The sequence below is a fragment of the Vanellus vanellus genome (genome assembly GCF_965231255.1).
Source record: "Vanellus vanellus genome assembly, chromosome: 10".
NCBI lineage: Eukaryota > Metazoa > Chordata > Aves > Charadriiformes > Charadriidae > Vanellus > Vanellus vanellus.
This window is the reverse complement of record NC_138915.1, coordinates 14,735,110-14,762,645: the sequence shown is the minus strand read 5'-3', so window position 1 is coordinate 14,762,645 and position 27,536 is coordinate 14,735,110. Positions and strand designations below refer to the sequence as shown.

At 47.6% G+C, this 27,536-nt stretch overlaps 2 protein-coding genes across 5 annotated transcripts; both read right to left on the bottom strand.

Moving 5' to 3' along the window:
* Positions 1-80: 80 nt before the first annotated feature.
* Positions 81-17,918, bottom strand: RAB41 (RAB41, member RAS oncogene family). Of its 4 annotated transcripts, none has more exons than XR_014269547.1 (9): positions 17,769-17,918; positions 16,234-16,292; positions 14,457-14,510; positions 8,468-8,573; positions 8,090-8,201; positions 4,776-4,869; positions 2,889-2,955; positions 2,100-2,334; positions 81-1,552 (listed from the first exon to the last, which is right to left on the bottom strand). XR_014269547.1 is itself a non-coding variant. In XM_082488313.1 (9 exons), exons 2-9 carry the CDS (start codon positions 16,257-16,259, stop codon positions 2,270-2,272), a joined length of 630 nt encoding a protein of 209 aa, XP_082344439.1. In that variant the 5' UTR covers positions 16,260-16,292; positions 17,769-17,873; the 3' UTR covers positions 81-2,269. The 4 variants fall into 4 exon arrangements, 3 of the variants coding, with proteins under 3 accessions (XP_082344439.1, XP_082344440.1, XP_082344438.1); XM_082488313.1 differs by adding an exon at positions 12,196-12,301 and having other exon boundaries at positions 81-2,334; positions 17,769-17,873; XM_082488314.1 differs by lacking the exon at positions 4,776-4,869 and adding an exon at positions 5,367-5,460 and having other exon boundaries at positions 81-2,334.
* A 668-nt stretch (positions 17,919-18,586) lies between these two features.
* Positions 18,587-25,463, bottom strand: ARR3 (arrestin 3; the record flags this gene model as incomplete). Its single annotated transcript, XM_082488458.1, has 15 exons — positions 18,587-18,744; positions 20,383-20,435; positions 20,523-20,546; positions 20,844-20,927; positions 21,449-21,586; positions 22,094-22,166; positions 22,292-22,376; positions 22,477-22,612; positions 22,927-22,994; positions 23,246-23,305; positions 23,415-23,614; positions 24,023-24,067; positions 24,457-24,517; positions 24,874-24,904; positions 25,447-25,463. 15 exons carry the CDS (start codon positions 25,461-25,463, stop codon positions 18,587-18,589), a joined length of 1,233 nt encoding a protein of 410 aa, XP_082344584.1.
* Between the last annotated feature and the right edge of the window lie 2,073 nt (positions 25,464-27,536).

Below are 27,536 nucleotides of genomic sequence, written 5' to 3'. Positions count from 1 at the left end.
CAAGAGCAAAATAAAGCAGAGGCAGCCCAAGGCCCCCCTCCGGCAGCAGGACAGCAAAGGTGTTGGTGAAATAACTTTATTTAGTGTGATACACGGCTGTGGTCAGACAGTCCATACTCATATTAATAGTCACACTTACTCGGCTAACAGCTAGGAGACAGCAGGGCCAGACACACACTCAATATTATACACATCCATAGAGAAGACAGTGGGAAGTGAGCTATTTTATTTCACTAGTTACCCCCCCGGTATGTAGGGTCTCCCCCCTCCCTCCCCCAGGTCCGTGACTCAGAACAACACAACAGCAGAGCAGCACACACCTGCCCGTGAGAAGGGGACAGCAAAACCTGTTCTACAGCAGACACGGACACACCGACAAACATCAGCAATTCCCACACAACAGGGATATGTACAGAGGAGGGGGGCTGGCACTGGGACCTGGCTATGCCAGCTGGGACTGTGGGCAAGGGGGGTACACTCCAGAGTGAAATGGGAAACAACATCCCAGCTTCCTCCTGCAGGCCAGCTCACCCAGAGGGGAAGGGACAGGGCTCCGGGGAACAAAAGGGCAGTTACTGGCAGCAGTCCAAGGCTGCCCCTTCCCCTCCCTCGAGGGCCCGCAGGCTTCAAAGTGCACACGCTGTGTCAATGACCGGCAGCCATCCTGCTAGGGCAGTGTCACTGACCGCCAAACACCGCTGTCCCCACCCGTCACACTGCGGTCAGTTGCTCTCCTGCCCACTGGCATCTCCCCTGTCAGCATGACACAGGCTGGGTGATGAAAAGAACAGCGAATGGCTTAGAGCCATCTGACTGTTTTGTTCTCCTCGCTGTCAACAAACCTACAGACTTCTGGTTAGGGCAGATGAATGAAAACCCCCCAGCAAGAGTCTCTGAAAAGCTCTATTAACGTACTTAGAAACCAGGGACAAGGGGAAAAGGACATATTTTCCAACCTTGGTCAAGAGGTGACACCAAAATTCACTTCAGCAGCATATATTCCTCCATTCCTCTACCCAGGTCTGAATATAAATCCCTGCCACTGCTCATCTCAGTTTTGGCAATGTTACAGCTTAAGACTATTCCAAAAGTGAAATGGCTACTAGCCCCATCCCTCAGAAGTCTACTACAAAGGCAGAAGCAGCTATGTATGATTTCACCAAGCAGCAACTGAGGTATGAGAGCAGAACAGCTATCACTGGCCTTCTATCTGCTGCAGCTCTCCTGCTCGGCGTGAAAAAGCTCCCAGTCTATGTGACCATGAACAGGAGAACGGAGATTAGGACAGGAACCTGAACACCATCCATGACTCCCAGGGCAGGTATTGCCCCTGTAGTGATGGATTTTGGGTAACTGTTTGCTTTCACTGTTGACAGGCAGGACCCAGGTCTCTACAAACTACCCTGAGGATCTCTCCCCACCCAGCCTCATGCTGCAAAGCCTCTGTACCCTCTTCCTTCCCCACATCTGACAGCCAACACTCACCGAGCACCATCATCCTCTGGATGGGAAGATATTCCAACTGAGGAGAGCAGTCTGTGGGACGTCTCTGCTACACAAACAGGATCAACAAGGCCAAAGCTATCAGAGTTTGGGGGTTTCCAGTGCTGTGTGTAACACGAGGGGCAAAACTCAGAAGTTGTGAGCAAGAGTTAGCCAAGATCATCCACAGAAAGGAGAAACTGAGGAGCTAATATTGTGTGTGCCCTGCAGGAAGCAAAAGCTTAGAAACAGATAACCTGTATTGTCCAAAAAGGCAAGGCCAAGTCAAACTGACTGGTTTAAGAGGAGCAGCCTTTTAACAGAGGAAGTGGGGATGCAGGACAAAGACAGGGCTGGAGTGGACAGGGAACTAGTTAAGATGCAAGGCAGTAAGGAAGGTGGAAAGCCCACCCCCAAGCTTTATTTTTGTCTTCCCTAACTTGGTGGCTTTTCCATTGCATTTACAGGACACATCTGAGCAGACAGGCTCAAGGTGGGGAAGAGGGGGAGAAGGAGAGGGATAGAGAGAGTGTAAAGGGCACCACAGTGCCAAAGTGCAACAACATAAAAAAATAAAATAAAAGACAGGACACTCATTCTGCACTCAGGGCTCATACCATGCAGTAAGAGGGGCGGCCGGGGCTGCTCCCCACCAGTAAACAGGGAGTTCGCTCGCTTAGTAGATTGTTTTTTCAGCCCACAAAGTAGGGTTGCCTAGCCAATGAGCGGTGATGTTCTTCAGTGAGACTGGCCGGTTGGGGAATGTGCTGCTTACAGAATGGGCCTGTTAGCAGGAGCACCCGCTCTCCGTTACTGGCTGCTCAGGAGGCTTCTCTAGTTTGATGTCAATCACTGCAGAAAACAAGTTAAGAAAATCACCCGGCTGAAGGAAAAACAAGGAGGAGAGAACAGAGAAAGGGATCAGTATCTGAAAAGGTTATTAGCTGTCCCTTCTTGATAAGGGCAGGTGTTTTAGAAGAGCAGAGCATATCCTGCCAGAACAGGATTAACTGCAAAACCAGTAGACTTAGTACATCAAGACAATTTAGAGGATAGAGCTCAACTGGACAGGTCTACACACAAGGCAGCTCTGTGCAAAAAGAGGAAAGTATTATGGTATTTTAAAACTATGCAAATTTTATCCTAAGTTTAAGTGGAGAAAGCAAAACTTGTGCTTGCTGTTTTAAGTAGTTGTGTACATTTATATATAGACCACAAGCAGGGTCCTTGATTTTTGCCCATAGGTAAGCACCACACTATACTGGCTGTTTCAGATGTATCTCTGCAAAACCCCAGTAAGGCCCATTCCCACAATGTACCAAAAAGTCAGTAAGCCAAATCTAACAAAAGACAATTGTCAAATTCTGTGAGACCAGGAAAAGTTACTGATGAAAAAACAAGGATACTGTCTTCTTTGCTCTTCTCTGGTGTGCTGTCCATCCCAGGTAAGGCAGCAGCCACACGACGGAAAAGCTGAAAAGTAGCAACAGGTAAAGCTGAAGGCTTGTCAGAAACAAACACATGTTAAAAAAACATTGCTTTACAGCAGATCTTAGGGTACGAATTGTACAAACTTGGTATGTGGGTACTTTAGCAAGCAAAGCAATGATCAACAAATGACACGAGAATTTTACCTAAGAAATTTAACAGGTTTTATTAAAGAAGTTATTCAATGCCTACAAAACAGACAGGTTTATTTTACCTGTTTCTACTTGAACAGGACATGGTATTAATTAGTAGCAGTTCTTCCAGGGACGCATAGAACAATTCCCTCCTGCACTCAGTAAGCGTGTCATCTACCATTTTCAGTCTCAACTGCTTTTGCACACAGCAATGTTACAGTGCAAAACTCTAGACTTCTGATAAGCAACCTCACAGGAGACCAAAGGTTTAAGAAATCCATGGAGTAACTGCGGTTTTACGGCCCATCCTTTCAGTTCAGTCCTGATGCAAAACAGCCATTTCAGAGCAGAACAGCTGGCTCAAGTGAGCTGCATTTAAGCTCTTCGGGATGCTCTAGAGTTGGAAGGACTATCATATCCCAATAAAAATGGAAAATGGTTTCGCATAATTTTTCAAGTCAATGCTTAGAGCTCCTCCTGCTGACATTAATACAGCAGTTAACACAACACAGACACTGCCAGGCAGTCTGATGAAAAGTACTGCATAAGAACTAGAGGAATCATCAGCTAAGGATGACTCTTCTCACAGTAGCTTCGCAGGGGCTTCTCATCCACACCTCCAAATTGTGGTGCTTGGAAAACCAAGCCAGTGAGGTACCAGTAAGGTGCTGCAGTTAGCATCCTTTTAGTCACAGAAGTTCTCACTGCAAACACCCACTAGGCAAATAAAGCAACAGTAAGTCAGAACCAAAGACTAAAGTGGACTCAATTCAGAATAGCCAAAAGAAACAAAACCAATGTCTCCTAATCCCATTGTGAGGTTCTCCTAACCAGCTGGTGTGCAGCAAACAGGTAAGTATGTTTACCAGCTGACACGAACAGTACTTATGCTCCCTGCAGAGCCCTGGACCATACGGCTGCCCTACTCCCCAAGTTCTGTCACGCTTCAGAACGATTCCTGAACTAGTGGAGAGTGGGATCACAAGCTTATAGCAAGAGGCAATGGGCACAAACTGAAATACAAGAAATTCTGTTTAAATGTAAGAAAAATGTTTGAAGTCTTTTTTTACCATATGGATAGTCAAACACTGTGACGGCTTGCCAGGAGAAATGGAGTCTCTATCCTTTTAGATATTCAAAACCCAACTGGAGTCAGTTCTAGCAGCCTGCTCTGAGCATGAGGATTGGACTAGACGATCTGCAGAGATCCTTTCCAACCTCAACTATTCTAAGATTTTCCTTTGCGGGTTGCAAACAGAAGCAGGAACCTCTCCTCTAGTGCATCAGCATAAGCAGTTTTCCCCGCTGATGTCAACATTGATTTTAGAAACAGTGCATTAACTGTTAACAAAAGCAAAGGAACGTACAAAATTATGTTTGACTGGCTGCACAAAACAGTGCCATTCCTATCCCTCAGTACATTCTGGTTTTAGATTCTCCTTTCATTCAAGGTAAGTTTGCTTAGCTTTACCAGGGACTCATTGACTTGACAGGAAAGGAGCTTCCACCAGACAAAGCTGCAGCAGTGATCATTGGGCAAGAAGCATTTTAAGGGTTAACAGTAAACAATACAAGCAAATATCTGATGGAACATGAACCCCAAGCAGAAGCATAGATGTACAGAGCAGTAAAGTACAGATTTCTTGTCTTTAGAATATAACATTGATCTACCTGTTTCACATTGTATCCAGTCTTTGCACTGGTCTCAATAAACATCACATTCAGCTCTTTGGCTCTCTGTTCACCTTCTTCTGTAGTAATTTGCCTGGACAAAGATCCAAACAGGAGAAAGACAGAAAGGAAGAACAGACAGGAGGAGTTAGATGTCTGTGACTGAGACACATGTCAGTGGAGGGCTGCTTCACCACCCCTTACAAGACAGCATAGTCCACCAAAGGAGACCTCAGGACCTCCGAGTCTTTAAGACTCCCAGATCCTCCAGCTAAGAATGAAACAACCTCAGGCAAGTTACCCAGGGAACGCCTGGACTTATGACTATTAATAACAGATGATCAGCACAGATGAAGTTTGTGCAGTACATTTGAGCCTCATTCACAGCATCCTCAAGGAAAGGAAGAATCCCCATATGCTGCACCTGATACAAAAAGCAGTTTCCCAAAAGTCAATAGAAGGGAACTCCGTGAGGTTACAGAAAGATGTCAGAAAGGTTCCAGCAGCAAGTACAGTGCAACACCAAGTGCTAGGCTGCTGCTTCCGAGCAAGCACCTGCAAACGCATCTCTTATCAATACCCTGTACATACCTGTTTCACATTATATCCTGCTTTAGCACTGGTTTCAATATACATCATATTCAGTTCTTGGGCTTTTCTCTCACCCTCCTCTATAGAAACCTGTCTACAGCAACGAGAACAAATCACAGAAAAGAAAAACCAAAACAAAGAAAAATAGTCCAAAAATAATAAAAAGAAAAATGCAGAAAAAAACCCAGCCACCAACTGAAGCAACATTAGCAGGAAAGAAAAACTTAACAGGCTGCACCAAATAAGAACAGTGCTATTTTTAGTTCAGCTTTTTGGCCTCAGAACTTATCTTGCATCATCGCTTGGTTTTCACCATAGGATGAATGGCTTCCAATATGCTGTATTCTATTTTGAAAAATGTGACCAGGCTCAGATTTATACTGTGGCTTTGTCCAGCCTTAAAAGGCCCAGTATTTCAGCTGAACGTGATCCTAACTTCGTTTTAAAAGAAAGGCAGGGCAGCTTCTTTTACTGATACCTGGATATACACCATAATTCCAAATTCTAGCCTAGACCAGGACTACTGTCATTTACATTAAACTCCTAAAATAAGAATTTCTAGTGCTACATAAACTTCAACTGTAGCTATGTTTCAAAGAATTTTCTGGTATTTTTAATTCTTTTGGCAGTGCTAAGCCAGCTGTCCTGCACACACATTCCACTTAGGTACTATCAGGAAATAATCCAAAGCTAAAATTATCCCATTGGGTTTTCCAGTTCCACATGAAATTGGATTTTGATAGAAATTAGAAAGCCTCAAATCTAAATGCCAGGTTATTCAGTTAAGGAGCTGAAATTATTTCCAGCTCCCAGGAGGACATAAGAGATATTAAGTGGTCAACATCCAGAGTTAGCTCAAGTAGAATATCTTGGATTTTGCTACATTGCTTTTGTAAACTGATTTCAGAGACCAGACTGATCTGAGGTCTCGCCACCTGGAATTCTTAATCCAAATCAGCTATACACATTTTTATCATATTTCTGAAGCTCTCAGCACCAAGTTTTACCAACATTTCCCAAGTGCAAGGCACAGGGCACTTAGAATGACCCCCCACTGGAAATGGAAAAAGTCAAATAGTTAAGACTAAGGTGGTCTGCATGGTGGACACAGAACACATTTCTGTAAGAGTCATCAGTACAAAACCCACACAGCACCTAGTTAGAGCCTAACTTTATCCTTTTCCCCACTGACTCAAACCACCTGCCAGTATTAGAAATACCTATGCTTTTCCTGCTAGCTATGACAAACTAGAAACTAACACAATGACCTGTACAGGAACAAAGGGCAAAAAGCATCTCCTGACACCAGTGTGCGCAGCCAGGGATGCTGGCTATTGTCTCATATGAGCATTTGGACAACACCAAAACCACAAGGGAAAAAAACATCACAATACATATTGAAGCAATATGTACACTGCAGGAGTAAAGCAAGGTTTAGAATTTAAAATGTGATAGCATCCAACAGTGAAACAGTCAGATTCCTACAAGGCACATCATCCCAAGAAACAGAGTAAACAAACAGGCAGTTCAGATAATAGTGCAAGATTTTTCTCAGACAACATTTATGTTTCACCTGTAAGGCTTTTCAAGCTGTTATCTTTTGATAAGAAGTGTCTCACGAACAGCCAAAGGATAAAGTTTGATTTTATAAGATGACATTTCGCTGTGAGATCCAGGTGTCTCACAGTTCTGCCTTTTTGAGATACCTTCTTTTGCATCAGATAAAAATTCCCCATCATTTCAAAACTTCGTATTGAAAGTACTTCATACTTTGGCTTGACATACAAAGCACACATTTCAGAGTACCTGGTGTATGTGAAGATGTTTCAGTTTAAAGTATTGGGACTTTAAGGAACTGCATGGCTTGCTCCATCTTCCCTTTGCCAACTACTACTGATACTAACTCTTAAAATAAAAATCATTCCTTATCTACACTGTTTCTGATGTTTTCATAAAGAATGAAAATCTCAGAAAACATTAAACATTTTTTTTTAAAATCAATAATCAAGAGAAGAATTTGAAATGGAAATGCAAAAGCACAAGCCCATGGTCTTTTAAGATGTTATTACATTGGTTATGTTGAAGTGGCATTGTAGGATTAAGAGTTTTAAACGCAAAATGCTTTATGACGTGTCCCAAACATTACGTCTGTGTGATTTTAAGTGTCTAATTAACTTCTTACATCTCTTGGGGAAGCCTGCTTTTGCTAATCTAATTTCCTCTCACACATCCACAACGTCACAGTTTGCATTATGGATGACGAATTTAGGCTTAGAGGGAAACCTTTTAGATTGATACTGTAAAAGCTCATGCTGCATCCTGTAACAAGAAGAAACTTTACTATGAACTTAAGAGTTGCACATGCAGAGAGAGTCATGTAAATAGGGTTATTGAAAAAAGGAAGATTTCCTTCCTTTGGCAAGACATCTTTTTGTCTTTATATCAGCATGAAAAAGAAAAATGAGACAAAATACACTATTGAGAAACATAGTAGAGATACTTAAGTAAAAGGGATCTTTTTAGGTGGGTTTGTTTTAACCAAAACTATTTGTAGAACAGCAAAATGGAGTAACTTTGCATATGCTGAAACCAGAAATCCTAATTTCATGACTAGCTGTTTATGCTTCATTTAAAAATCAACAATTGTTTTGAAGACAGATTAGCTGGGCAATTCCTTGCTTCTACTGGTCAGGGAAGCAAGGCTGCCAGCCCCCCTCCATTACCTCTTGTCTGCCAGGTCAGTTTTGTTCCCCACCAACATGATGATGACGTCGCTTCCTCTCTCTGTCCGAACATCATCAATCCACTTGGAGGTTTGCTGGAAAGAATTCAAGTCTGTAGGGGAGAATCAAAGTGAATGCTGAGGATGAAACTTCTTTTTGGAGAGGAAGAATGCTATGCCTGTACTAAGGTGCTTCTCCAAATCCCCCCACACCACATATATACGAGACCCATAAATTGTTTTCCGCTCAGACAGAAAAACATGGCGGGGGAAAAACATTAGAAATGTGAATCATCTTTTTGCAGAACTTCTGGTTTTAACATTTTAGTTCTCCTTACATGTAGTATTTCAAATAATGAGACACCAAAGCATCACTCACTTGTAATGTCATAGACTACCACAGCAATAGTGGAGTCGCGGATGTAGCTGGGAATGAGACTGCGGAACCGCTCCTGGCCTGCTGTGTCCCAAAGCTGCAGCCGAACCTGCTGGTACCAGGCCAGGGAGAGCAGAGAGAAAAAGAGAGAGAGAGAGAGAGAGAGAGAGAAAGAGCAGGAGAGAAAAGAAAGGAGGAAACTGTCCTTTAGAGAAAAGGCCATTTCTAGAATTAATTGTATGCAGCTCAGTCTGAGACGCTGAGGCTGACCTTGTAATCTTGCCCCAATTTCCAAACACCAGAGAAGTTGGCTTTTCTGACTCTGTCTGTAGATAATGTGCTTGCCTAGAGATTCTGGTATTCCCAAAGAGCTCTAGGTTATGGCTACTACCTGATTGCTGATAGTGGCAGCTAACAAGTAATACAGAGCTGGTCTTCCTGGTCTACCCAGGATTACGTATGGGGTCTCCACAGGACTCCTTGCCTAGAGCATCTCAGATCAAAGCTTTTTGGGCAATTCCCACATGACAGACATGCAATTCCCTCAGCCCAGACACCCCGTAGTGGAACAGCATCCATTCTCCAGCATCAAGCATCCAGAAGATGGCAATGGGGATTTTCATGTGAGATTAAGGCAATCAATAATGTAAATTCCAGCAGAAACAAAAGCAAATGCTACACACTGTAGGCTTCATGTGACACAAAGGGCATCGGGTTCTCCTTTGCAGATAAGCACAGGAGTCAGAAACAATTACAAATGGTATGAGAGGCACAGTTTGATCTCCAGAACTATTCCCAAACACAAATTGACCTATTATACCTGTTAGCTCTAAGGTCCGGCACCTGCCTATTTGAAACGGCAATGGTCAAAACATGCCCAACTATCACAATGAATGCTAAACAAATGCTTTTCACAATTGGGAGTGATACCATTTCCTTCCAAGTCATTACCCCACATGGCTGTACAACTAGCACTACACTGCCAGAAAACAAGATCGGTGTTGACATTCTCAACAGGCATGAGTTTCATAGAAGGGCAGATACTGGTTCCCAGCTTAATTACATGAATCGGTTAGATGTGCTCACAAAGCCACTTGTTCAGCAATGAGGGAGAGCAGCTGTTTACGCACAGAACACCAGTTAATAAGGCAGCCTGCAGGAGACTGGCTACAAGGGAGAAAGCAGTTTCAAAAGACCAGTAATTGGCTTGTTTAGGAGATAAGTAGAAGCTGGACAGAGCACATGTCTGCAGAATGTCTTGCTACAAGCAGATTCAAAACAACATTGTATCTACATCAGGGTATGTAGATCACATGCCTTGGGGCTTAAAGAAGATTAGGTCTTACAGTTACAGCAATTAGCTCATGCTTCATTTTGAAGGCAGCCTTGATTACAGCAGCAAAAGTCAGGACTCCTCACCACCCCAGGAAACTCAGGTGACAAACTCCAACCACCTGGACAATATTATACCCATGCTGGCAGATCAGATTGACAATGACAGCTTCGGGCTCTTGCTTCGAGCCTTCACAACAAGCTTCCACATACTCCACAAGACATTGCTGCTACACCAGGCTATTCACCCAGAAGGTTTACCAAGATGGTGATTTAAACACTCCAACCTTCAGGCTCACAGTCAAATAGGCAAGTAGAGGAAGCACCATAGAACTGAGGAAGAACTGGCCCTGGTAATTTTGTAGTGAAGGGTAACACTATTTGAGGGAAGGCCTTCACCTAGTATGGAGGTACCCCTGAAGTGACCTGAGAAAGTTAGCTGCAGTATTTCTGGGGCTTCTCGCTTCTAGAAGTCCAAGTGTGCACCCATTGTGGAGGGGAAGAGAAAATATAAATAATGCACTCAAATACAACAGCATGCTAGTGACCCCACTGGTCTGGGAAGATGAAAGGTCCTCAACCAAGAGTTAATCCAGCCTCTCATAAACAAGACAACTTGTTCAGAAAGAGGCCCGAGTTGCAATATGGACTTTCAACGTGGATCCCTCCACGGGCCACTTTCATTTCAACATGCCCAGCAGATTAACAATAACTAAGCAACTTCTCTGTCTCATCAGCTCCCCACATGCTAGCTAACAGTTTTTCCTCCACTAGTTCAGAGTATCTTGGCTGGCACTTAAGTGTGTCCTATGGGACTGTTCCTATTTTACACTACCATGAGCAGCATTAACTTACAGGAGACTATTTCAGGTTCCCAAATACAGTTTACCATTAAAGACAATACAAATATATAGCTCTTCAGAGTGGTAAAGGAAACTGTTTTTCTAATTGCACTAGTGCTCACCATCCTCACGCCCTCAGAAGTACATGAGCATGTTCCTTCAATAATACAAGAAAACTAAAAGTCTCTCAGTCACTAAGAACAGAACAAAGAACAATAACAAGAAAAAATTTAATTATCTGAAAAGATCAGACCATTACCAAAGTATGACGAGATCTGCTATCACTTAATTATTTTTGACATGTCTGGAAGCTGTTAAGAACAGCCTAGACTGGAAAGATTTTTCCACCTGCCTGGAAAAACAGCATCCTCTACCAATCACAACAGTGTGGAGAAAAGATGCCAACCTATGCAGCCTGCCATGCTGCCTCACCTAGATGAGTTCCCAGTGTAAGTCACCACATGCAGATCTCAGCACTCCTCAAAGAGATCACTTAAGTTCTACATTAGTTTGCACCACACCAGAAATCCTCCCAGAGTCAAGTACTTAAGCTATAGGACTGGGAGAAAGACCATGTAATTATTTGCCCTCGATATGCAAGATAAATCATAACAGAAGTTTATTATTTGTTAAGCACTTCTGTTAACTGAAACAAACCCCTGGTCCATAAAGCCTCACTATAATTTAGTGACAGAATAAAGGTGGGCCAAAGGTTTTTCACCTGGGCTACATTCTTAGACTTTGTTCACATGGTGTTGGCTCACTGGTATATACCCGGTCTAGATATTTATGCTGATCCTATAGCTTAACTGAAAAAGCCAGATCAGGTGGAATCGATAAGAAGGACTTACTGTATTCCTATCTTCATATCTTATACAAAAACATTCATGCCAAAAGTTATAGAGAATTTCCCTCTAAGCTTGTTTATTCTTTAAATATTATGGTAGTTACATCTCTTCTCTTTCAAAAGCTCTCTGGTTACTCATATTAATTACCACCTCTCTTCTTCAATGAAAGGGCAGTCTTGAATCCTCCTAAGTTGCTACATAGCTTTATTTAAATGGGTGTTCTACTGTTTTACCTACTCTGACAGTACTCCATCTTGTTGGTATCTTAAGTCGTTAGTTGTATTATCTCTCCAGTTATCCAGAGAGAAAAAAAAACTCATTTTGAGGTTTAAAAAAACCAAAACACCTCCAAACCAAAAAAAGTGCAAAGCTTTCCAAGGGCTACCAATCACCTTTCATTCCAATCAGCAGACACACAAGAACTCACAACCCCTATTCACCCACCCGCCAATCCTCTGTGTATCACTTCCATCGTTTGAGCTTTGAGCAGAACAGGGTTAAATAATTCCCCAGTTTCTGTATTATGCGATGTAGTTACTATTGGTTGTGGGGGAAGATGCTCAGCAACTTCCCCTCAGCCCATTAAACACCTACAGTCCTGGGGCCAATGGCCTACCTTAGCTTCTTTCAGATACCACCACCACTTCCAATGCATAAAAGGTACACGTTAAAAGCAAGGTCCCTGCAGACACTCCGGCTCAATACCTACTTGTAATGTCAAAGACAATGACAGCCACAGCAGAGTCACGGATGTAGGTGGGAATGAGGCTGCGGAACCTCTCCTGGCCGGCTGTATCCCACAGCTGCAGCCTGATCTGGGAAATGGAAAAGTGTAGGGGAAGGGGAAAGGGGAAGAGCAGGAAAATGGAAAAGAAAACCAAAACTCAAGTGAAATAAAAAGAAAAAAAAAACGCAAGGCAAAAATAATGCAACAAAAGGAAAGTTAAAATGGAACAGAAATGTGAAAAGATCCAACGGCACTTCTAACTGCATTCTCGCAATAACCTCAGCCTAGCACGTCTGAGAAACCTCCCTCCTTAGACCCATTAATAACTCGCACATATGAACATGTTCTTCCATGTAATCATAAAATGAAGATATCCCTAAAAAATACTTTCTCACACCACTTGCTAATGAGGGACTTAAGCATACATACGTCAGTGTATCCTGTCATCTCAGGACTCTGGCTATAACAGGCACACAAGCAAACTGCAGCCTACAGCTAGCTAGATGCCGTCACTCCTAACCATAAGGACTACATTACCCCACTGCTAATGAATCCACTGGAAAGCCTGATGTCAAGTACTGAAACACAGTAGCGGAGTACAAGCCAGGACAGCAAACACCCTCTAGACTGGCTTATCTTGTACTTAAATCCAACAAGTCTGGGAAGATATCAAGACTCAGAAAAGGAACTACTACTCGGTCTTTCAAGAAAGAGGTTGTAGCTGTAACACAGAACTGGCAGCCTGACAGTCAGGAGTGAGGATGGGGCTTTTCATGGCCCCAGTTCACTCAGTGCCACAGCTCCCAATGCAGTGACAGTGTCTTGGAAATGGCACACTTACAGCTTTCCTCTGTTGGAGGCTACAGGAGATGGTTTTGAAGAACCCAACACCACATATATTTGTCCCTTCTGCTGTCTAGTAGATGCTATCCAGGCCACATTTAGAGCTGAGTGATCTGGCACAGGTATAATTTCAAGGTACATTATTTGGCGTAAGGACATATCAAATATGCCAAAGCATATGCCACAGTTAGAGGCTTAGCATTCTTCATTTCAAGCCCAACAGTCAAAGCTTATTGCAAAACACAGTATTAGCCACATCTGAGAAGTTATTTCAAAGTCTGAATTTTCCTAGCCTGTGTGCTTGTATTTCTCCCTCCTATTACCTACAATCAACACCTCTCTGTTATTTCAACAGGCTTTACGGGCTCTGTGGACCATTTACATGATCAGGAAATCAAACAGTATATCCAACATTGGAAAGGAAAAGGTATTTTCTGGATAGCGGGCTAGTGGGTGAATGACATCCTGACCTACACAACCACAAGAAATCAAGACTACACTGCTGAAAACAGCACACAGGCATTCCAACTTGCCTTCACAGGTGTCAAGCAGCATTCCCAAGATCTTTTTCTTCTTCTGCCACTGCCAGTACCATTGAAGAATGTTATCCAAGTTGTTTCTCCCAAAAAAAGATCAAGCAAGATCTTTTCTAATAGTAAATCACTGGTAAGATGGCAGAGAAGCACTCAGGAAACTCACCACACACACTAGGCTGAGACTTCTTCAGAAGCAACAGACCCAAAGCAACACAAAGGACTTCCATTGCACCACTGGCCCCTCCTTCCCTGCAACAGTTTCATACTTCTCAGCCAGTAGTAAAACTAGCAAAAAGGCAAGTACTAGAAAAACATGAACTAATGAAAAGACAAATACTGAAAGACAGGAAAGGGATGTGAGGGATCTCTTTATGCAAAAAGGAATCTCATGTAAGCTAAATCCAAAATTACTTTATTAACACTAAGCGAGAACTGTGTTACAAAAGGAGACTTTCTACGAGGTGGAACTATGCCACCACTGGTAATCTCTTAAGACCTCAAGACTTGGAACTGCCTAGGGTCTGCTCAGACCCATTTATACTGACAATCCCAGGGGCAAATTCTGGGAGCACACTACACCTAAGGGAGAAAGCCCATAGCAGACAGCCTGTTTCCTGGGATGTAGTCATTAGCTTACCCAAATTTTGCACAAAGGATTTTGACTTCATTCCAGAGCTGTCAGGTAATAACAAGTATCAGAAACAGAAGAGTGGGTCAGTGATTTGATTCAACAAAGGCTGTCCTCTGAAGGCTGCTGTGGGATTTCAGCAGTCATTGGAGGAATGGCCAGGCAAAACAGCACGCACATCAACGGCTGCTCCCCTGACTGCAGCTGCCATGCTATCACACAGATGCCTCACTTACCGTGCGATCTTCAAGATACATTGTTTTTGACAGAAAATCAATTCCAATGGTCGCCTGAAAAGAAGAAAAGCATTAGTAACTGCAACTTGCCTTACAGCATCTGCAAATCAGATCTTTCTATACAAACTCTCAGAAATGTTCACAAACTTATAATTAAGCTGTTGAAGTCATTTGCCTTCAATATAGTTGATAAAAACATAGCAATCTGGATATATGTGACATCTTAATTTCACATAATTCTTCCAACGCTTCTCAACTGCCCAAGAACCTCAGAGTCTGGATTTTAGCCTCAGACATTCATGCATCTTAACACTGATCATATCTGAACTGGCATCTCTTTCTGCTCTACTGCAATTCAGTCTGGTAAGAACTATCTTCTTAGAAATAACCAAAAGGTGGAACAAATTACATATATAAATTGTGGGCAACTGTGCTAAGAAGCAATGTTTATTCAGGGCTTTCCATTTCAGAATGTGCTTCCTTTCCAGTGACATTCAGAAGCTTCATCTCCCAAGCAGTTCTTTCTGTAAGTCTCCTTCCCTTCATGTTTCCATTGTACTGGAATTGCTGTACAGCAAAGACATTTAAAGTAATTTACCAAGTTAGATGCACTCCCAGGCATTTAAATCAAGCAGATGTCCTAGGCCATCATAACCCTGGGAAACAGGAGACAGGCTACTGATGTAACAGATTTGAGTGTTTTAGACAGATTATCTCCAGTCTTAACAAACACAGGCAGCATAACATGTTCTGGAAGGTCTCCATCAGAATGTGAACCATTTAACATTAGAAGAGACCACAACAGTCAATTTCTGTAGTTAGCACTTGTTTCTGGGAGTCCTATTTTCTGCAGCCAGGACACGGTTTATAACAACTATGATAAGCAGCTAAATCTACAAGAGCACCTTACCAAAATCAGGAAAAGAAACACAGATAGCACAAGAAGATCCAGTTCCAGTGGATGACTTGTCCTCAAGAAAACAATCTTCTCTTCCTTTTCCATCTTAAAATTACCCCAACCTAAACCATTAACTCTTTCTGGCCCGAATTAAAAGATAACACCCTTGTCTCATCTTCCTTAAAGATATTTGGTATTCCCTTGAAATACCGCTAAGTGCTTTTGATGCCACTAACACTTCATGAAACCTTCAGACCTCTTACACATCTTCAGGTTTTCATCTGCAGCTATCCTAGTCTTTCCCTGCCAAGATCTCCCTGGTAATTTCTATCTGTAGTCTTTTAGTTAAAAAAAAAAAAAAAAAAAAAAAGTAATAAGAACCACCAAAACAGATAGAAGATACCACGGTGACTTTTTGCAGATCTATCTATGTACTCTGGACTCATATGCTAGAGACCAAGAACCATCATAACTATGTTCATATCTTATTCTTTCCCTGTTTCCCGAGACTTCCATATCCATCGTTAGGCATCCTGACCATTGTCTTCTCTATTAGCCAACCCCATAAAACAATGTTCCTCCCTGTTTTCCTCAAGGCTTCTCACACATCCAGACAGGATCTAAACCTTGTTTCTTTTTTGTACACTGTAATCCCTAACATCACGCTAGATGCTTAGGCTTAATCAAGAAGTCTCATCTCCATTTCAAGGCACATTACAACCTTACATATGATATCAAACTGACATCTCATAGGGAAATGTGCTTGCTCCTAACAGTTCTCACAGGCATACATTTTAATAGCAAGGAATTGTTTTACTGATATATTATATATATATATAAAAAGAAACAAACAACAAAACCAACAAAACTACCACATACCTGGTAAGTATTGTCAAAACTGTCATACATAAACCTCGTGATCAGAGAGGTCTTCCCAACTACAAAAGAAGAGAAAAATTACTTTCCAGCAGCAGTGGGAAAAAAAATAACCACTGCTTTGGGAGTGACATGCTGGTAGCACTGATCTGAATGAACTTGCCAACCTGACAGTGTTTCCCAGCAACACCCTCCTGCAAAATAACCAGCTAAGAAATCCATTCACAAAATGATAGAAGTATGTTAAGCCAATCAATCTACTTAGGTAAAAAAATAATCATAATGAAAACTTGGTCCTCAAATTAGGTACATTGTGATGCACGTGACAAAGAATTATTTGTTTGCTTTAAGCAAGCAATAAACCTGCTTTGTTACTCTCATTTTGCTACTTATGTAATCACCAAGTCTTGGACTTCTAGACAGAAACATCAAAACAAGACATGGTGATGGCCTGGACACTGTTCAGCTGCCTTTGGCTGGATAGAAAAGCCACATTCAAGACATTCTTTCTTCATAACAAGATTTTAGATAGAGTAAACTTTGATGGCTTACTTAAAAACTTTATCTTTTGATAATATTTGGAGACACAAATTTAAAGTGCAGAACTGACAAGAAATAGGACCCAAAGATAAGATCTCTGACTCTCTCTCAGGAAGCTGGAGGAAACCAAGAAAAATTCAAAGGACACAGAATGAAGAGAAGAGGGAAAAGGAATAAACTGCATAGAAAGCTTTTGAAATTGTGAACATTGGAGAGGGTTAAAAACACATTAGGCAAATGTCTGTCAGCAGCAGTTGATCCCACCTCAGTAAGGCAGGGGAATCAGAAAACTTCTAGAAACTCCTCCAAAACCTACAGCTCTGGGACCAAGGAGATAAGCAGTAAGAGATCTAAAGAGAATAATACAGCAAAAAATACCACAATTTCAAGAAAAAAGCACAACTCATCCATATATTATGAGGAAAGGGGTGTAAAAGGGAGACAACTTCCAGGTAAAACAAAACAAAAAAAAAAAGAAGACGTAAGGGAGGCAACGGCCACGCTATACAAACAACATTGCTTTGCCATTCATTTCTTCTCTCCGGTACACGCCACGCACTCGGTGCGGACACAACCAGAGACACAACACACGAGGCGGAGCAGCGCCCTGAGAACCACCGCATTTCTCCCAGCCGCCAGCAAGGCCCAGCCGCCCGGCCGGCCCCGCGCCTCGCCACAGCACGGCCGCAAGCCAGCCCCGGGAGGCGGCCCGGCCCCGGCAGGCGTGTAGCCAGACGGTGGAAACGGGGACCTGGGCGCTCGCCAGGCCGGCGGAGGGATAAGGCCGTACCACGGCGGGGCCGCCCCTCCCTCGGGCGGGAGCCCCGGACGGCTCGTTACCGCCTCCCCCCCGGGCAGAGAAAGGCCCTTAACGGCTTCTCACCGTCCGCCCGCAGCGTCAGGCCCGCGGCGGCTCCTCAACCCCGTCCCCCGCGACGCCAGGCCCCTGAGGCCCCCCGCGGCCTACTCCCCCCGCTCGCTGCCGCCGCCCCGCTCACCGCTCTGCTCGCCCAGGAAGACGAGCTTGAACTTCCTCAGCGGGTTCCCGAACTCGCCGCCGCTGCCGGGGGCGGACATGGCGGCGCGGGGAGGCCGAGCCGGAGCCGTGACTGAGGAGAAGGAGACACCGCCGAACGCACACCGGCACCGCCGCCGCCCCGCCCGCCGCGCCGCGCGTCACTTCCGGTGGCGTCACCGACGCATCACTCCGCACCACCCCCGGGGCGGGAGGTTGCCATGGCGACGGACCGGCCTCTGGGGGCGCGGCCGGGAGCGGCCGCTGCTGCGGCCTGCAGGGGGGGGTTGGCCTGTAGCTACGGGGCCCGGCCGGGAGCGGCCGCCGCCGCCTTCTCCGGCGCCTCGCCCTCCCGCCCAGGCCCACAGAAGCCTGAGGCACTGGCTGCCCGCTTCGAGCTCTCCAACGGCCCCGGGGTGGGCCCGGCACCACGACACGGAACCTGCATCGGGCCACTGGGGCGGGTTTATTTATAACGGTGTCACAGAGTATTGCATAACGCAGGCAAACGACAAACACGCTGGTGATGGCGCTCGGCCGGGCTCAGCTGCACCCTCCCTGTCCCCTCGCTGGCAGCCATGGGTGCACGGAGGTGGGAGCACCGTCCTGCACTCAGTCGGGCTTTCCAATGTGGCGGTACCGGGAGGAGATGCAGCGTCTCCCACCACCGCAACCAGAGCTTGGAGTCGGTGCGAGGAGCCCGGGGGAGGAGGGTGTGCCTAGGGGAATACATCGCACCGCACATAGAGGGCTGAGGTGTCTGCACCACATGTTGTGCGGTGGGGAACTTGCTACGGGTGTCTACGTCCCAAACTGGGGCGTGCGGGACCGGTGGCTGTCCGTGCAAGCAGGCAGCAGGTTAGCTTTCCTCTTTTTCAGCCTCCTCCTTCTCATCTTCATCGTCTTTTTCCCCCTTGAGTTTTTGGCGAGCGAATTCCTCAATGACGATGTCCTCCTCACTGGAAGGGAGAGCAGAGCGTGGTGAGGCCATGGTCTGGCTGCCCCATATGCATCTTAGTGAAGAGGGTGAGATCCCTGCTGACACCCAAACCCTGCTCCTACTAGGGGACAGTGCACAAATCCTGCTGGTGCTCGCCCTGGCCCTGTCACCCTGCACACTTCAGGGAACAGTCAGGTCACTGTGAGCCGTGGCCTAACCCAAGCACACAAATCCAGGACAGATCACTGGCTCAGCTGCGAGCATATGTGACTGGAGGAGCTGGGTGAGAGCAACTGCAACTTTTGGTGTTGTTTAGGACAATATTTTGCATTGTTAAGAGAAAAAAGGGAAGGAAAAGAAATTAAAGTGGAGACAAAGAGATTAGTTACCTCCTTGCAAAAGGCAAGCAGCAGATGACATCAAGGGAGAGCCACAAAATGAAAAGTGGGGGAAGAAAATGGAAAAAGAGAATCAGCAAAACTGATTCCAAAAGCCTGTGAATGTGAAATAACTTGGCAAAATCTACAGGGAGCGATGGTGGGGACAGGCCAAGACATTTCCTCTTCTGGAAGTTTAAATATGCTTGCTGAGCTGGGAAACTGATAGGCTTTGGTGTGAAAGCTCTGGAGTTGCAGTCCGAGTTTCCAGGCTCCAAATCCCAGTGCTCGTGTCCCGTTGCAGGGTGTAACCAGACACAAAACCAGCCTTTTGGGCCTTTGCAAGCCAGGGCCGGCTCTGGGGCTGGTTGGCGGCTGTGGCTGCCAGGCACAGCTGCCAGGAATGGGTTTGGCACGCTGCGGCTTCCCGGAGGGAAGCAACCCCAGCTGTGGCTTCAGCTGGAATAAGCTCATGTCATGGGAGGAGAAGAGGGCTCTGGCATGGGGGAGCATGCAGGGGCACGGGGCTGTGACCAGCGCTGCTTCCAGCAGCTGAGGGACCTCAGCATGCGGTGGATGGGGACCAAAGCCATAGGGGATGTTATGTCCAGTGGTGGCACTTGTGACCATTTGCAGCAAGGGGAGTTGTAAAATAAGCCCTGGAAATTTGCAGAACATGTGCTGAGCCCAGCATTTGAATCCTCCCAGCCCGTGACAATGCTCCTGCTGCCTGTGCCACCATGGAGGGTATCGTGCTGTCTGCTATGACATAGGTGCTCAGGACTTTTGAGGCCTGGATGATTTAATCCAAGGATGTAACCTCAATATGGAATGGGGCATCACATCCATCTGCGATGGATCTGTATAGTTTGTGTTAGAGGAAAGACTGGCTTGAGGTATAAGGAAACATCTCGTTACCTTGGCTTATCTGTAGTCCATTGATAAGCAAAGCACAGGGAGGCAAGGATTGGAAGAGAGATAGACATGTGGGTTAATACAGAAAGGACATTTCAACTAACATCTCTTCTTAATACTCAGGTATTTTTCTGGAAAGAGAGACATTGAGATGGGTGGCAGACGGGGTGCCATGGGGAGGAGAGCTGCTCCCATGGCTGGTCCCAGACAAAGGGTGGCTGCCGCGCAGCCAGAGCAGCTCTGCCCGTTCCACAGCCAGCCATGCACAGAGGTGGCTGCATCAGCGTTGCTTTTACCAGTTCCCATCTGAATGGGGACTGCCTCTTCCTACCCTGTGTTTCAGCAGCATCCCAGGCATTACTTACTGTCCGCAGGCTTTGGGTGCATCAGGATGACAGGCAGCTCAACACCAACATCACTGGAAGGAAAAGCACTTCTTTCAATAAACCTGCCCAGCGCTGCACCACCGCACTGTGCTCAGCCCTGCAGGCAGCTCCCCCCTTACCTGGAAGTGAGATCCCCCAGGATGCTGTGGCAGCAGGAGAGAAGGGACAGAAATCAGCCAAGACAGAGGAGGGGAGGTGTTAGACTTTGTTTTATAATAAAGTAGATGAGGATGTATAATAGGGGTGAAGGGCAGTGGTGATGGGGCTGGAGGGGTGGGAGTCAGAGAGCAGTCCAGTGCCCGGCTGCCTCATGGCCTGGGAGAGCGAGGCATGGACAAGGGAGCCCATGGCATGAGTCCCTTTGACATTTGCCCGTGGTACAAGATCCCACAGCACAGCCCAAGGGGACAGTCCCTACCCCCATGCCCACAGAGCCTCACCCTCCTCGAGACACCACCAGGTTGACCTTCACTTTGTAGGACACCAGGATGCCCAGCACCTCCTTGTCCATGCCGGGTCTCAGGCTAGGAGAAAGTCAGAGCAGAGTGGTGAGGCAGGCAGTGATGCTCGCAGACCCCGTCTTCTCCCCCCACGGCAGCTCCCAGGGCTGTCTCTGTGCCCCATTTCATGTGGGGTGCACTGGGGTTTAGCAGGAGAGGACAACACAATGTGGCAGTAAAAGAGAGGGGAGGGCAGGTTACTTGGCTGAAGCCACAGAGCAGTTTCTGGAGGCCACTTGAGCTGCCTAAGTTGGGATTTACTGCCAAGACAAGACCTAATGCAGCTCTGCAGAGGGATACAGGGGCTTTGGACGATGGTTGGGAATGGGATGCTACGTCTCTCCTACAAGATGGAGAGGTGGGTCTGTGGATATGTGACAAAATCCCTACATTTTCCAGTTGGATGGGGTGGGCTCAGGCACAGGAGGTGTGAGGGAACATTGGTGGGAGCCCAGAGCATCCTGAACAGTGGGAAGCTGTCAGAGTGGGGTGAAGGCATGGGTCCAGCCGTGGCAGGGAGCAGGGGGAGCCTGCCAGGCTCTTACATGGTAGTGGAAGCCAGGTTGGTGTCCTCATGCTTGAGCTTGCCATCGAGAGCAAGGCCTCGCTTCTCACGGTTGGCTGAGAGCGTGGGGGTGACGGAGTATGTTTTGGAGAAGGTGGAGTTGGCCGCCACATTCTCGCTGGAAGGCGTGAGAAAGGAGAGCTCAGAGCCAGCACCAGCCTGGTGGGTGCTCAACATCGCGCCAGGCACCTGGGCAGAGCCAGACCCCCCTACCCTGCCCTTCTTGTGCAGCTGTCTGGTTCTGTTTCCTCCTTTTGTTCCCTTATACAACCACTTCTTTTTTCTACCCTCCGCCTTTGCTGCAGCCCTCCTTGTTCTGACGGGCACAGAGGCTGTGGCTGGCCTCAGAGATGCAAAGCGAGGAGAGGAAGCAGCCAGGGACAGCTGTGCACCTTCCCCAAGGGACATCCCCAGCCAACACCAGCTTGTGCTGGGGGGGCACATCGTCCGCAGCCTTCCCTCTCCTCTGCTTCCTCTGTATCTGCTCTTCTAACCCTCATGTTTTTGCTGCCTGGTGTAAAACTGTCTTCCCCACCCCCTCTCCCCATCACTCTCCCCTCTTCCTCCTCTCTCTTCCTCCCTCTGGCCATGATGCCGCGCCACTCCCAGCCCCCTTTTTACTCACTTTATCTCCTCAGTGCACACAGTCTTTGTGTATTTATCCAGCGAATAGAGGACCACATCTGTGATCTGATCAACTGAGGAGAGACAAGAGGGTGCAGCGTTGGTGATGTGGCAGAGGCACAGGCATGCAGTCCCCATGTCTGACAGGGAGGCTGGTATGCAGTGTGCACCAGGATGTGCCCCTCCTGCCCACTCTCACCAGAAATCTTGATTTTTTTCACAATCTTGTTGGTGGTGTTGTTGATGTTGACGGTCACATTGATGGGGTCTCCATGGTAGTAGATCTGCAGTGGGAAGAGGCTCAGTTACACAACTGGGCATCCCAGTCCCCATCTCTGGGGACACAAGTGGTGGCACGAGCCAGGGGACAGCCTCTGTACTGACCTCCTTATCCAGGGAGGCTTCGAGGTGCAGGGGCTTGTCAGACATCATGAACTGCCTGGTGGTCTCTGACTTCGGAGCTGGCCCTGTCTTCAGGGGTGCAAACTGAATCTTGCGGATGATGAGGCGCACCGAGTTCCTGGGGGATGAGAACTGGTCACCGCCGGTTCCCCCAGCAGGGATGTGTTGACACGACTTTCAAGGGGGACATGTCAGCTGTCTTCAGGGACATCACAGTGTCTCTAGCCAAAGGATGCAAGCTGCAGCCTGGTCTTAGGATGTGGTGGGCGCTGACACGGGAACCACTGCCCCTCCTTTGGGCAAAGTACCCGATCCAAGGGGGGCACAAGCTGACAGCAGGTCCTTGGCCTGACCCCTAAGCTGGCCACCAGAAAACCATCCAGTGGTTCAATTTTAGGGCCATGGGGCAGGAAAGGGATCCGCTACAAATACCTTTTGTGAATTTTCTCCTCCAGATTTTCAGCACAAAATCCTTTGACCTCGAAGTCCACGCCACAGGCCTGGGGGGACATGTACAATCACTAAAAAGGAGGGGCTCAGAGCTGCCTGAGGTTTAGGTTCATTCCCCTCCTTCCTCCACTGTGTCCCCGGAGATCCTGGTCCCTATTCCAGCCCTCCTTTCTCCCCCACCCTCACCCCATGGACCACATCCCCACAAAAAAGAAGCAGCTCTTTTTTTTGGCACCCTATAACTCAAACCCCTGCCAGGGAGAACAGGTCCAGGGGACACAGGTTGGGAACAGCAGCTCACCTTTCCCACATCGTCTGGTCCCGGCTGGAGGGTGACTGAGCAGGGCAGGTTGGTGGCAATCTAGACAGAACAAGGAAAGAGAGAAAAAAGTAAATAAAGAGCATGCCCAGAGGTGAGCCCTGGAGTGTACCATGGAGGTGTGCCATTGGGAAGGCCTGAGCAGCCCTACCTCGAAGGTGAAGGGGTAGGCATTCTCCCCGAGCTTCTTCATCAGCTTGTCCTGCAAAGGAGTGAGGGTTTTGGGTGCCTGGTCTGGCACAGGCGGGAAGATCTGGGTGGTCAGGACATAGAGGTCCTTCCTGAAGGTCAGCCCAATAACGTCGAGGTCATCTCGGCCATAGCGAAATGCACAAGTCAGCGTCACATACACTGAAGCCAGATGGAAACAGAGGAGCGGGGTTAGGGGAAGGGTGAGAGAAAGGGAAGGCAGGGGGCGGAAAAGGGGTTGAGAAAAGAGGAAAGAAAGAAAAACTACTTTAATAACTCTTTAGGCAAAATACAACCCTGTTATCAGGACCCAGACCTCAAACACCAAGTTAACAAGATTCATCACATCTTTCTGCAAGCATGGGTCGCTTCAGAGCCTGTGCCACAGGCACAAAAAGCAAGAAGAAAGAGGCAGCTTTCCTTGCCAGGTCAGCCACTGTTGCCCTGATGTACGTCGAGCTGTAGATGACCCGTTGCAGATTTAACTTAACTACAGTCCCAGGCTGCTTGTGAGCTTTGAACTGGTTTCCATCCCCTCCCCTTATAACGTGGGGTTTTGTGTCTTAATACCTTTTCTGTCCTTTAGGTACTCTGGGTCGATCAGGCAGATGCCATCTGCAAACAAGCAGAGAAGACGGACCAGTGAGCTCAGGCACCTGAGAAAATCCTTGCAAAAACACAATGCTTTTTAAAGTCAAATAATCTGCGCATCAGCTGGGAAGGTGGCTGAGGGGAGCTGCTGGTCAGGGGGAGGGCGATGCCTCCTCCAGCATCAACACCAGCAGTGTGACCAGGTTGTTTGGCAAGTGGACTTTGTCCCTTTCCCCACCGTTTTTCTGTAAGGGTATTTGCAGGAAAATGGGACATTTGGTCCTCCAGAGCTGCCCTTCCTCCTCCTGCTCTGGCAGGAAGCAGAGGTGAGCAGCCACCAGCACAGGGACTGGTCCCCCCAGACTGCTGGCTGCCTGTGCTTCCCCCTCCATAGCGGGCACAGCCCCACTCACCTACAGAGTCCACCGACTCCACGTGATCCACAAAGTCTCTCTTCCCCAGGTAGATGGATAGCTGGAGGCAGTGCACAGTCAAAGGAAAGAGGGCAACAGGTTAGTGTTTGCCATTGAGTTGGCCAAAATTTTCAAGCCCTGGGTTGTGTCGTGGGGCTTGTTAACCCTGCTGTTAGCACGTTGGACCATACATCACATTTAAGGGTCCATATAGAATTTCTTTTTTAAATTTTTGTTTTGAAAAGTGAGCCCTGCGGTGGCATCATGGCAGGAATAGCAGGAATCAATCATATTCCAAAGGGAAGGGAAACCCAGCCTGCATCCCGTCCTGTGGGCAGAGCCACCCCAGAGGAGCCCCAGGAGAGCCTGCACCTTGGGCTGACCCACACAGTCCTCTCTCTGTGTACATGGACTTACCTTGCCATTGGGGCTGGTCTTCTTGAACACTCTGTGGAGGAAACACAGACAGACAGGTTGGGAATGCCCTGGATGAGGCTGGATGCAGCACAGCCCATTCCTGGGGCAGGGAGGGATGGGGCGTCCATTCGTCTCCTTGGGGTGAGGAGGGAGAGTGCTTCCTTGCAAGCATGATGCATCTCCAAGAGCTACACCAGAGCGTGCACAGGCTGTCCTGGCCTTGGGGAATTCAGTGTCCTGCAAATTCAGAGCCAAACCTGCCCTGGGGGATGTCATGCTCCTGAGCTCAGTGTGTGACCATGAAGGAGGGGTTGCATTAGCTGTCTGTGTCTTAAGGGCAAGTGAGAAGGCACCAACATGCAGAAGAAAAGAGAAGATGCTTTGTTGGCTCCATGATGGCTTGCTCCATCTCTCTACATGAGCTCAGGTACCAGCCTGTGGAGGCAGCAGGTGGGGGGAGCCAGGGGGCTCACTTTCTCCCTCTGCTCCTGCCCTGCAGTGCCCTCCTCCCTTCCAATTAAAAAAATTAAAAAAAAAAAAAAGAAAAAGAAAGAAAGAATAAAAGACACTTACTTTGCTCCTTCTGCCATTTTAAGTCAGCGGCCACACAGGTAAGGGATCTGCGGGGAGAGATGGAGGGGAAGTGCTGGGTGAGGCAGTGGGAAAGGGGCAGCTGCCGGCCATCGCCAGCCACCGGGACAAAATCTTTCACCTCCTGAGGAACCGCAGAGCCCTCGGGCTCTGGTGCTGCTGGGTCTTTCGCCTTTGCAGAGCTCAGATGCTCTGGGTTCAGCTGGAGCTGCCCAGCTTCAGGGCACACACAATACACACAGTAACAGCTGGAGGCCCGGCAAGGCAGCTGTGCCGAGCAAGCCCCTTGTACCCGGCCAAAAACATGGTGAAGAGGAGGTGGAAGAGAAAAAGGGAGAGCGATGCCCCAAGCAGGCAGGCTTCAGAAAATAGGAAGCACGGGGGTGACTCCCAAGGGAGTGAGTTCAAGGCCAGGAAAGGCAAGAAAACGAACAAAAGGGCTTATGGAGTTTCAGTTTTATGAATTTTTCTTGTCTGCAGGAAATTGGCTGTCATGGCTCAATGACAGGAACGGGCTTGTTCTGTCCGTCACTCACAGGAGAGCAAGGAAACCACAGGCAGAAAGGTTGAGGGCAGCTTAACTGCCCCGTGAGCAGGGGGGTCTCAGGGCACATGGCCCCGACCCACGGCCCCTCTGTCCCCATTCCTGGCCGGCAGCACCAGAGCCAGCTCTGGGCAGACAGTGCTGGCAGCCCTGCCCAGCCCTGCCTGACTGTGCTGCCTGCGTTTTGCTTGCTCAAGCCTGGCGTCCAGAATTAAACCGTAAATATTGCTCTAATCACCAGCTGATTCGCTGGGAGATTAGATAGGATGAGCTCAGCTTCTTAAAGTTAGGCAGCTCTGATATTAGCAGAGCTTAAGCCCGGGTGGGATTTTAAGCCCTGGGGGCACGTGGGCAGAGTTGCCTCTTTACACAACCAAAGGGATGCTGGGGAGAAAGAAGAAATTGATATGGGGGGAGGAGATGATCCTCTTCCCCACGGGAAAACAAGGGATTAGTCCCAAACACAGGATCTTTGATGCCCTCAGGTGCTGTGGGATGTGAAGCTCGGGCACCCTCTCCTGCAGGGTTTCTTGGGCAGCAGCAAGAGAAAGTGCAAAGGAAGCAGGAGCAGAATGGTGCTGTGGGCTCATCCCTCTCCAGAGCCCAGGAATTTAGGATGAGGTGATGAAAACTGGAGGAGAGAAGAGCTGAACTCCTCTGCATCTCCCAAGACCCAGAGAGAGGACTCGGACCCCTCCTGGCATGGCTAAGCTCTCCCATGCTGCTACCCGACACCTCCACCTGTGCCCTCTGGCTTGGCCACGCTGAAATCCTTTTCGCCACATTTTTTGCCTTTCAGCCCCAAACCACCCTCCTTCCAGCCACAGTACGGCACCAACGTCCTTGCCCCTGAGTGGTTTACAAAACAGCCCCAAAGCACTGGCAGGGCCCAGACAGCAGAGGAGGCATCACTCACCTGGGGAGTAGACGGACAGACAGACGCTCTCCTCTTCCTCTCCCAGCACGTCCCACTGCCACCCAGTCACTATGGGCTGCTCCCAGTCCTGCAGCTTCTTATACCCCCCCGGCAGTCCCTCCCCTGGCATCTGATCTCACCCTCTTGGCTTTGGCTGGAGATGTGGGGGGGTGTGTGTGTGCGTACCGTGGGAGAGGTGCTTTCGTGAAGAATCCTATTAGTTTATTAACTAGGGAGACGCTTCATGAGTAAGAGTGGGCTATAAATATGGCTGCTGCCAGAGCCCTGAGAAAGCAGCTTACAGAGATCAGCAAAGAGGGCTTAGGAGCAAGGTGATGGTAATTGAGGTGGAAGTTCTGCTCCTGGTGGGCAGGGGTGAAGGCAGGGGCATGGGCAGATTCCCACAGGGGGTTCTCTATAACTGCTCCCATGGCAAGTGGAGCTGGCCCAGCCCTGGCCATGAGGGTGGAGGGAGATGGCAGAGGGGAGGGAGGGACCTGCTGGGTTTTATCCCTCCCTTACGCACTTTGCTGGATGGCTAACAGATGGACAGGAAGTGCAGGCAGCTTCTTGCATAGCCAACGTGCTTGTCTGGCTGGTCACCTAGAGGTG

Excerpts from the sequence above, each read along its gene's own strand:
- RAB41 (XM_082488314.1), bottom strand. The coding sequence starts at position 17,847 with ATGTCCGCCCCCGGCAGCGGCGGCGAGTTCGGGAACCCGCTGAGGAAG. Across the intron at positions 16,293-17,768 it reads CTTCCTGGGCGAGCAGAGCG|TTGGGAAGACCTCTCTGATC; the intron begins GTGAGCGGGGCG and ends CTTCTTTTGTAG. Across the intron at positions 2,956-5,366 it reads CAGGATATAATGTGAAACAG|CTTTTCCGTCGTGTGGCTGC; the intron begins GTATGTACAGGG and ends GCTACTTTTCAG.